This window comes from Salminus brasiliensis, chromosome 3 (genome assembly GCF_030463535.1).
Source record: "Salminus brasiliensis chromosome 3, fSalBra1.hap2, whole genome shotgun sequence".
Classification (NCBI taxonomy): domain Eukaryota; kingdom Metazoa; phylum Chordata; class Actinopteri; order Characiformes; family Bryconidae; genus Salminus; species Salminus brasiliensis.
The window spans coordinates 67,787-78,757 of NC_132880.1; the positions used below are offsets into that span (position 1 = coordinate 67,787).

Here is a 10,971-nt window from a genome sequence, read left to right on the forward strand (position 1 = left end):
TTTCCACAGTTCAGCGCTGTACTGGATTCCCCACATCCTCAGTTGTGTAGCTCAGGCTGGTTTTGGGTCAGTGTGTGTGTGTGTGTGTGTGTGTGTGTGTGTGTGTGTGTGTGTGTGTGTGTGTGTGGTGAAGCAGATTGCAGCAGCAGACTGATGATGTGATCAGTGTGGATTTAGGGCTGTATGTGTGGATTAGGAGGGTGAGGATTAATACGATAACCTGAGAGCAGCACCTGGGTTATTCCTATGAAGAGGCGCGAGGGTGAAGGTGGACGTGTTCCAGCTCCTTCCAACCGCTCCCTTCACCGATGTAACGGGAGGCTCTTCAGCGGGAGAGGTGAGTCAGTGTAACTCAGGGGTCAGGGGTCAGATCACTCCTACTGATCTAGAAGCGATAGACCAGGCGGTCAGACTCGCCCAGCCTCCCCCTCCCTGCTGTTGTAGGTGAAGACATTTAGTGTGTGTGTGTGTGTGTGTGTGTGTGTGTGTGTGTGGGGAGGTGATGGCGGTGTTATCCCGGCTGCGCTCCCCTCAGCTCTCCTTCCTGCAGACCCTGCTGGCGCTGGCCCTCTCGACTGTGGCCCTTTTCTCCTCTCATTGGTGTTCGGGCAGACAGAAGGTACCGAAGCCACTTTGCTCCGCCACCAGACTGCGCCGCTGCACCCCCGTCCCCGGAGTGTCCAGCAACTCCTCTCAGTTCTCCTGGGAGACCGGCGATGACCGCTTCATCTTCCCCACCTTCCACGCTGGAATCTGGAGGAGCTGCGAGGAAAACATCCAAACAGATGCCGGGGGTGAGGGGGGGTGAGGGGGGAGGATGGGGGGGTGAGGGGGGAGGATGGAGGGGTGGGGAGTGTGAGGAAAAGCAGGGCCTGGGGCAGTTTGAGTGAAATGTGCTCGCTCTAACCACACTGATGATGTACTGAGGTGTAAGAGTCCCGATCAGGGGCTGCATCTGTTCCAGGCGTGGGCTTTGACTGGCAGCGGTCGAGCTGGACTGACCCACCTCTGCGTCTGCTCCTTCAGACCTGAGCTGAGCGTAAACCCAGAACTTCCCAGTGGATAATCCAGCCCCCACAAAAGTCCACCCCAAGTTAAAGTTAGGTAAATGTAGTAGTGTACATGTCACTCCCTCTCACTCCCACTCACTGCTTTGCTGATGACCTTCTCGGATATGTTGGCTGGTGAAGGATCTTTCGTTGCTATGGGACGTCCTAGTCACGCTGCTGTGACCCAGCCGGTCTTCAGATGTAGCCTCAGAAGGATGCAGCCCCTGAGTTGGGACGCGGCCCTGATGTGACATTTCGTTTGGACTTCCTGGTGTTCTATCAGGGACTCTTGGGGAACCATGGCTCTAATACACTCGCTTATGTGCTTTCCAACACTGTTATCTAGAACATTAACTGAATTACTGAACTGAAGTGTGTGAGAGAGAGAGAGCTTTACTGTGTGTTCGTAGAGAACAGTCTCATGTTCTCTGGGTGTTTGAGGTTAAATTTGGTCAGAGATAAGCGAGTGTGTGCGGACAGCACAGGATGTAATAAAGCTCACAGGTAGAAAGATTTCATACGTACAAAACAGGAGGATTAGCAGCTGTGTGTGTGTGTGTGTGTGTGTGTGTGTGTGTGAGAGAGAGTGAGAGAGAGAGTGAGAGAGAGAGAGAGAGTGAGAGTGAGTGAGAGAGACCTTCTCTAAAGAGGATTACTGAGTGCTGGTGTTGGGCTGTTTGTCTCCAGCAGCAGAATTCAATTATGGATTATGGAAATCATATTTCAGTGGGATTTCTCTCTCTCAGATCATTTAAACCCACAGTCTGGAATGAGCAGGAGGACGAGCACAGAACCCCCCACCACACACCACCACACACACAGACCTCCAGGGCCCTTTACATAAGCCAGAGATAATTAAACTGTGGGGTGTCCCCTAGAGGCGTGTGAAGGGGTTGCAGTGGGGTGGGGTTCATGCTGGTCGTAGCTGTGGTTCTGGTTTTAGGGATGTTCCCCTTCTGAAGCCGATCTCCTGACCGCTCTCTCTGTCTCTGTTTTAGAGGAGAAGTGTCGCAGTTTCATGGCTCTCACACCTGGATCAGAGAAAGGTAATCCTCGTCCACTCCCTGACCAGTGTGAACAAACTAGAGTCCAGAGGTACCTCTCAGATTAGATACTGACCAATACTGAAGTCAGCACTGATACACAGCTACTCAGTACAGTGCACACTCTACTCCTCCCCTGCCCGCCGGAGACACCAGGGTGCGAGCTGCATTAGGAGCTCTTGAACAAGGCGGCTCTTCGCTCTGGGTTTAAAGACGGAGAGCAACTCTGCTGTTCCCCCACCTCCACTCCGGGACACAAAAACTGGATTCAAGATTCTGGACCTGGGATCTAGAAGCTGGATCTGGTTTTGTCCATTTCCACCGTCTGAAGGCCGGCATCAGGGTTTGAATGTTCTGGGTGGTTTAGAGGAGGAATCTGAGTGACAGATGAAGACTGAAGAAGACTGATGAGGATAATTGGTCATCCACAACTACACCACAGCTCCACTCCTCTGCAGCTTTAGGGACCAGGAAGTTCTGAGGTGATGGTGAGATCCCGGTGAGGGCGTAGGCTGGTGTAGCAGAGCGAGCAGGAGGATCCTGGGGTCGACTGTCTCAAAAGAATCAGATCCTCACTTTTGCTCTAAAATGTGGCTTAAATGTTTAGAATCTGAAACTGTTACCGTCCAGCTGCAGCCATGTGACATCACTTCCTTCACCCCCCCCCCCCCTCTCTCTCTCTCTAGCGTTCTTCTGGCTGTGTGTGGGGATGGAGCTGATGTATGTCAGTCTGTTGTGTGTGAGTTGTGTGTTGCTGTCGGTGCAGCTGTGCTTGTCTGCCTGGTGGCCGCTGGCTCACCGCTGGGGGCGTCTGCTGAATGCCTATGCTGCAGTCTTCACCGTGCTGGGAGGTACTGCACTACTGCACTGGAGCTCTCCCAGAACTCTCAGAATTCAGCTGGTAGCTCGTTTGCAGGTTGTGAAGTAAGCGTGTGTGTGTGTGTGTGTGTGTGTGTGTGTGTGTGTGTTTACCTCAGGTCTGGTGGGGATGGTTGCTCATATAATGTTCATGCAGGTCTTCCAGGTGACGGCCTCTGGTGGACCGGAGGATTTCAAACCTCACAGTTATGGATACTCCTGGGCCTTTTAGTAAGTCACACATTTCCTAAACTCTGCCTCTACGCCCTGTACCTTACCTCTACACTCTGCCTCTACGCCCTGTACCTCACCTCTACACTCTGCCTCTACGCCCTGTACCTTACCTCTACACTCTGCCTCTACGCCCTGTACCTCACCTCTACACTCTGCCTCTACGCCCTGTACCTCACCTCTAAACTCTGCCTCTACGCCCTGTACCTCACCTCTACACTCTGCCTCTACGCCCTGTACCTCACCTCTACACTCTGCCTCTACGCCCTGTACCTCACCTCTAAACTCTGCCTCTACGCCCTGTACCTCACCTCTACACTCTGCCTCTACGCCCTGTACCTCACCTCTACACTCTGCCTCTACGCCCTGTACCTCACCTCTAAACTCTGCCTCTACGCCCTGTACCTTACCTCTACACTCTGCCTCTACGCCCTGTACCTCACCTCTACACTCTGCCTCTACGCCCTGTACCTCACCTCTACACTCTGCCTCTATGCCCTGTACCTCACCTCTACACTCTGCCTCTACGCCCTGTACCTCACCTCTACACTCTGCCTCTACGCCCTGTACCTCACCTCTAAACTCTGCCTCTACGCCCTGTACCTTACCTCTACACTCTGCCTCTACGCCCTGTACCTTACCTCTACACTCTGCCTCTACGCCCTGTACCTCACCTCTAAACTCTGCCTCTACGCCCTGTACCTTACCTCTACACTCTGCCTCTACGCCCTGTACCTCACCTCTAAACTCTGCCTCTACGCCCTGTACCTCACCTCTACACTCTGCCTCTACGCCCTGTACCTCACCTCTACACTCTGCCTCTACGCCCTGTACCTTACCTCTAAACTCTGCCTCTATGCCCTGTACCTTACCTCTAAACTCTGCCTCTACGCCCTGTACCTCACCTCTAAACTCTGCCTCTTCGCCCTGTACCTCACCTCTAAACTCTGCCTCTACGCCCTGTACCTCACCTCTACACTCTGCCTCTACGCCCTGTACCTCACCTCTAAACTCTGCCTCTACGCCCTGTACCTCACCTCTACACTCTGCCTCTACGCCCTGTACCTCACCTCTACACTCTGCCTCTACGCCCTGTACCTCACCTCTACACTCTGCCTCTACGCCCTGTACCTCACCTCTATACTCTGCCTCTACGCCCTGTACCTCACCTCTAAACTCTGCCTCTACGCCCTGTACCTCACCTCTACACTCTGCCTCTACGCCCTGTACCTCACCTCTACACTCTGCCTCTACGCCCTGTACCTCACCTCTAAACTCTGCCTCTACGCCCTGTACCTCACCTCTACACTCTGCCTCTACGCCCTGTACCTTACCTCTACACTCTGCCTCTACGCCCTGTACCTCACCTCTACACTCTGCCTCTACACCCTGTACCTTAGACAGTACTTCTGTCTCAGTACCCATCTGGTGTTTTATCTCTCTTGTTTCTGGTCTCCTGTGTGTGTGTGTGTGTCCGTGTGTGTCCGTGTGTGTGTGTGTGTGTGTGTGTCCGTGTGTGTGTCTGCGTGTGTGTCCGTGTGTGTGTGTCCGTGTGTGTGTGTGTGTGTGTGTGTGTGTGTGTGTGTGTGTGTGTGTGTGTGTGTTTTGTAGCATGGCGTGGGTGGCCTTTACCTGCTGTATGTCCTCTGGGATCTCCACGCTGAATAACTACACTAAGAAGGAGCTGATGGCGAGGCTGAAGCAGAGGGCGGTCTTCTATCCCTGCAAGAACTTCACCTTCCCACCCCAACCACCACACACACCCTTCTACTGCCCCCGGCCACCCCCCCCACCATCACTACCCCCACCATCCCCTCCACCACCACCCCTGTCGCCCTTATCGCCATACTACTGCCCCCCCTCACCTCCCTCTCCCCTCAATGATTCCTTCACCCCTCCACCTTCGCCCCCGGCTCCACTATCCCCATATTACACTCAACCTCCTTCTCCATCCCGCTCTCGCCTCCACCTGCCTCTCTCTCCATCTCCATCCCTTTCTCACCTTCACCCTCCTCTTTCTTCATCTCCATCCCTCTCTCGCCTCCACCCTCCTTCATCTCCATCCCTCTCTCGCCTCCACCCTCCTTCATCTCCATCTCGCTCTCTCCTCCATTCTCCTCTTTCTCCTTCTCGCTTGCTCATCCGCCCACCCCTCTCTCCCTCCATCTCTCTGATTCTTTCCACCCCTCATGGGTCTCCACATCTGTCAGAACAGGAGGAGGATTACAGCCCCCTTTGACTCCACCCTCTCAGCAGTGCTTTGATGACCTTCGTGTGACCTTCCTGCATCTGTTAATTTACTCTAATGCTGTAACAACCTGGAGTTAGTCTGTCTCGTCTCTGTAGACACGCCCCCAAAACCTCCCGTCTCTCAGAGCGCCTCCAGATCTTCATCAGTTGGTAGATGGATGTGGTTTAGGAGACGCCCCTGAAGAACACCCCTGGAGGGAAGCTTGGACCCTGCGGGTGGAAGCTGGAGCCAGGTCTGTTCAGCAGGGCAGTAATGACCTCCTCTGACCTGCTGTACCGCCTCACTGTGCTTATCTGTGTTAGACTGTGACTCACCCTGTAATACAATCACCCTCCTGACCTGTCCACTGTTTATGTACTCTAATGGTCTGTTATCAGCTTGTGATTGTGTACCAATAATATCATATTAATTTCTTCTCATTTGATGTGCTTTTATGTTAATTTACTGTTTAATCTGCTCAGTTGTAAACATTTACACTGTAAAATAAACCATTCTGATTGGCCTGTGCTGCAGACTCGCCGGTGTCTGATTGGCCTGTGCTCTGGTCTCACTGGTCTTGAAAAATGGCATTTTATTATTTTCATTTTCGTTTTAGACTCATGGGTTTGAACAGTAGTGTCTGACTGAGCGATCAGGGCTCTAATCTCTGTGGAAATAAGGGACATAAACATCAGATATACTAATATAATAATAATAGAAGTGTGAGTTTTGAATCATTTAGGAGGAAGATGAATCAGAAGAGTCACAAATTGAGTGAATTAAACTTTAATACAAGTCACTGCATAAAAGAGAAACGGTAACAAAAATAAAATCATCATTTCTAGAGTTTCTGCTCAAAATCAAAAAAGCCTTTACTCAGACCCACATTCCCAGTTCCACCCAGTTAGCATTCCCAACACACACACAGCCCAGAATAGCACTCACTCATTGGACCCCTCACACTGCAGGCTCCGCCCTCTACTGCTAGCTAGCTATATTAGTGTCTTGCTAGCTATGTTTGTGTGTATGTGTGGGTGTGGTCACAGTTAGGACAGCTACAGAACCACATTCCAGCTGATCCGGGCTGAGTTGGATGTTCTGTAAAGGCTGTCCCACATTGATGGGCGGAGTCTGCCGATGGGGATTCACAACAGAACAATCATTTATAGATTTGTTTATAACATCACTGAATAATACGGAGGATAGAGGGCTTCAAACCCTCAGAACAGTTTACAGATACAGGTGTGTGTGTGTGTGTGTGTGTGTGTGTGTGTGTGTGTGTGTGTGTGTTCAAGTGGCTTTCTTGCGCAGAATGAAGTAAATGACGCAGGAGATGAAGGTGAGGGCGAAGGAGATCCAGGCCAGGATAAGGACGGGCCGTACTGACCGCTCTCATCTTTATGGAAGATATCCGTGTAGATTGAGGCAGCAATCATAATACACAGACCTGGGGGGGGGGGGTTATTTTATTAGAATTATTATTTGCATAGTATAATGTATGTGTAGTGTGTATGTGTAGTGAGTGTGTATGTGTGATGTCATACAGGCCAGCAGCTGGAAGATTCCGGAGAAGGTGAAGCGTTTTCCTTTGGAAGTGTGAAGAGTTGAGCCACAAAAACAAACATACCGATCCCGGAGAACACACATGCCAGCACAGAGCTTGCCTGCACTGCCTGCAAATAGCCTACACACACACACACACACAACATCACAATCAGAACAGCACTAAACACACAGTCATAATTATTGTGGAAACTATGTAAAAATTATGCATTCAAGTGTGAGTATGTGTGTGAGTGAGTGTCCTATACACTCAATCCCCTAAAAAAAAAGGTAAAGGTGCAGGTATTGTCACTGTTACAGCAAAATGTGTCCTCTGCATTTAACCCATCTGTGGTAGTGAACACACACACACTAGTGAACTAGGGGCAGTGAGTACACACACACCCGGTGGGCAGCCAACTCCAGCGCCCGGGGAGCAGAGAGGATAAAGGGCCTTGCTCAAGGGCCCAACAGTGGCAGCTTGCCGAGCCCGGGAATCGAACCCACAACCCATCAATACACTCAGTCCATCAATACACTCAATCCATCAATACACTCCATCCATCAATACACTCCATCCATCAATACACTCCATCCATCAATACACTCAGTCCATCAATACACTCAGTCCATCAATACACTCAATCCATCAATACACTCCATCCATCAATACACTCAATCCATCAATACACTCCATCCATCAATACACTCAGTCCATCAATCCATTCAATCCATCAATATACTCAGTCCATCAATACACTCAATCCATTAATACACTCCATCCATCAATATACTCAGTCCATCAATACACTCCATCCATCAATACACTCAGTCCATCAATCCATTCAATCCATCAATATACTCAGTCCATCAATACACTCAATCCATTAATACACTCCATCCATCAATATACTCAGTCCATCAATACACTCCATCCATCAATACACTCCATCCATCAATACACTCAGTCCATCAATACACTCCATCCATCAATACACTCCATCCATCAATACACTCCATCCATCAATACACTCAGTCCATCAATACACTCAGTCCATCAATCCATTCAATCCATCAATACACTCAGTCCATCAATACACTCAATCCATCAATATACTCAGTCCATCAATACACTCCATCCATAAATACACTCCATCCATCAATACACTCAGTCCATCAATCCATTCAATCCATCAATACACTCCATCCGTCAATACACTTCATCCGTCAATACACTCAATCCATCAATCCATTCAATCCATCAATACACTCCATCCATCAATACACTCCATCTATTAATACACTCCATCTATCAATACACTCCATCTGTCAATACACTCAGTCCATCAATCCATTCAATCCATCAATACACTCCATCTATTAATACACTCCATCTATCAATACACTCAATCCATCAATACACTCAATCCATCAATACACTCCATCTATCAATACACTCCATCAATACACTCCATCTATCAATACACTCAATCCATCAATACACTCCATCTATCAATACACTCCATCAATACACTCCATCTATCAATACACTCCATCCATCAATACACTCCATCTATCAATACACTCCATCCGTCAATACACTCAATCCATCAATCCATTCAATCCATCAATACACTCAATCCATCAATACCCTCCATCCATCAATCCACTCAATCCATCAATACACTCCATCAATACACTCCATCTATCAATACACTCAATCCATCAATACACTCCATCAATACACTCCATCTATCAATACACTCAATCCATCAATACACTCAATCCATCAATACCCTCCATCTATCAATACACTCTATCTATCAATACACTCAATCCATCAATACACTCAATCCATCAATACCCTCCATCCATCAATCCATTCAATCAACCCTTTCGGAGTTCTGCAGAGACCTTCTTTCACATCCTAAAGAGACACACCCAAACACTCCACTCTCCCAGTCTGCTCTCACTCTTTCCACAAAACACTAAACAGTGAAAAACACACACACACACACACAACACACACACACACACACACATCCTCCACACAACTTTCCTGCGTAAACACACACCGTGCTGAGTGACTAATTTTACACAATAATCTTTCTGGATTTCTTTACACACACACACACATTCCCATCTCTCCACACCCACCCTAAACTTCCTGTGTGTGAGATTCGCATTGTTCTGTTCTTAAGCAACAGTGAATCACCTCATACCAGATGTGTGTGTAACACACACACAGAGACACATGCACACATACACAGCTGTTGGTGTGTACCTGGTATTCTCTCTACACTCACGACATAAACACACACTTCAACAGAAAAGGGGTTCGACAGATCAGCCATAACATTAGTACCACCTGTCTAATATATCCCTTGTGCCACCACAACAGCTCTGAGCATGCGAGGCATGGACTTCTCCGAGTGTGTTCTGTGGTGTCAGCAGCAGAAGTTTAAAGTCCTGTAAATTTTAAGGTGGGCGGGGCCTCCATGACTCTTTTGCCAGTTCACCGGTCGTGCTTCCTTGGAGCACTTTTGGTAGGAACACCCCACAAAACCTGCCTGATGTTCTGACCCAGTCGTCTAGAACACAGTTTGATTCTCGACTCAGACGCTTGTTCATTTTTCCTGCTTTATCACCCTCTGCCTTCAAACACTGACTGTTCACTCCTGTCGGTCGGGCTACACCTGAGGAACCTGTTTCTGAGGGTGTAGAGGGTTTACCGGGTGCTCTGATGCTGCGCTCGCTTCCAGAATCCAAATTCTGCACAATTCTACAGGTACTGACCCTGTGGCTGGTCTGTTACTGCACCGTTTACCAATGGACCACCACTGTGTAGTTCTGCATGTGTGGTAGTGTGTGTGTGTGTGTGTGTGTGTGTGTGTGTTTACCTGCAGGGTAGGTGCTGGGCAGGTCAGTGTAGTTCCAGGATGAACCCAAAGTCCAACGAGCCCAAATATCAGTGGACAAACCGGTTGCCACCCACCAGCCCTGCGGGGAGAGAGAAGCTTGACCCAGAGAGAATACTTAAGGGTGGGGCTGAATTTGTGTAGGCCGGGGCTTTAAAGAAAACACTGAAGGGCGGGGCTCGATTTGTATAGGGCGGGGCTGAATCTGGATATTAGAAGTATGATGTGAGGGAAGACTTCAGTATTTATTATTTGTGTGTGTGTGTGAGACTCACATTGTTGATGGTGGCGGCGAGTAAGAGAGTGAAGGTGGTGATGTGCAGGACGAAGATTCCAGCCAGGAGGACCAACATGATGACTGAGAGAGAGAGAGAGAGAGAGAGATGACTAGAATGTGCTTAAGGCAGAATGAGTTTCCTGTTTCTCAGGCTGTGTGTGGTGTGTGTGTGTGTGTGTGTTTAATCCCCTCCTGTCTGCAGCTGAATGATGAGCTCTGCCAGTGTGTTTTATTAAGCTTGCTCAGAGGTGTTTAGCTCCGCCCCCCGTCCAGGTGTTTCTGTGCTGCATTTTTTGAACTGGAGAGTGGGTGGAGCTGCTGCAGCCTGTGTAACCCCTTACTGCTCAATAACTCCCCTCTGCATTCCTCAGTATCTGCTAACTCTGACAGACAAGACCCCCAGGTTCAGCATTAGTGTTGGACACTGGATGGAATTTGGCCTCTGCTTTAAACCCATCCGTGCAATGAGCACACACACACACACACACACACACACAGTGACAGTGAGCACATCCATTTCTTCACCCTTTTCCACTAAGCTGTTCACACCCAGTGGAACATTAAGGAGCTCACAGAAACGGCATCTCTCAGGGTCAGCTCAGTGCCCTCTGAGCCTAAATAAGGGTTGACCAACTGATGGAATGTCTGTAGTCGTTATGGGGAGTGGTTCCATCTATGCCATGTGGAACATATCAGCTGGATCCATCTTCACGCCTTCGCCTCTTCCACTGGCTCACACGGCAGGAGTGAAGGTGTGTTACACACTCACACACTTCCTCTGTTCCCTCTGAGGCCTTTTTCAAGAACTTCCCCTTCCGTCCAG

At 49.3% G+C, this 10,971-nt stretch overlaps 1 protein-coding gene and 1 pseudogene across 1 annotated transcript; one reads left to right on the forward strand and one right to left on the reverse strand.

The window, feature by feature from the left end:
* Positions 1-164: 164 nt before the first annotated feature.
* LOC140551113 (germ cell-specific gene 1-like protein) lies at positions 165-5,929 on the forward strand. The gene is made up of 6 exons (XM_072674479.1): positions 165-337; positions 500-794; positions 2,048-2,095; positions 2,779-2,943; positions 3,070-3,181; positions 4,793-5,929. The coding sequence occupies exons 2-6, from the start codon at positions 503-505 to the stop codon at positions 5,418-5,420; spliced, it is 1,245 nt and encodes a 414-aa protein (XP_072530580.1). The 5' UTR covers positions 165-337; positions 500-502; the 3' UTR covers positions 5,421-5,929.
* Positions 5,930-6,181: 252 nt separating this feature from the next.
* LOC140551571 (epithelial membrane protein 2-like) overlaps positions 6,182-10,971 on the reverse strand; it is a 6,939-nt pseudogene continuing 2,149 nt past the window's right edge.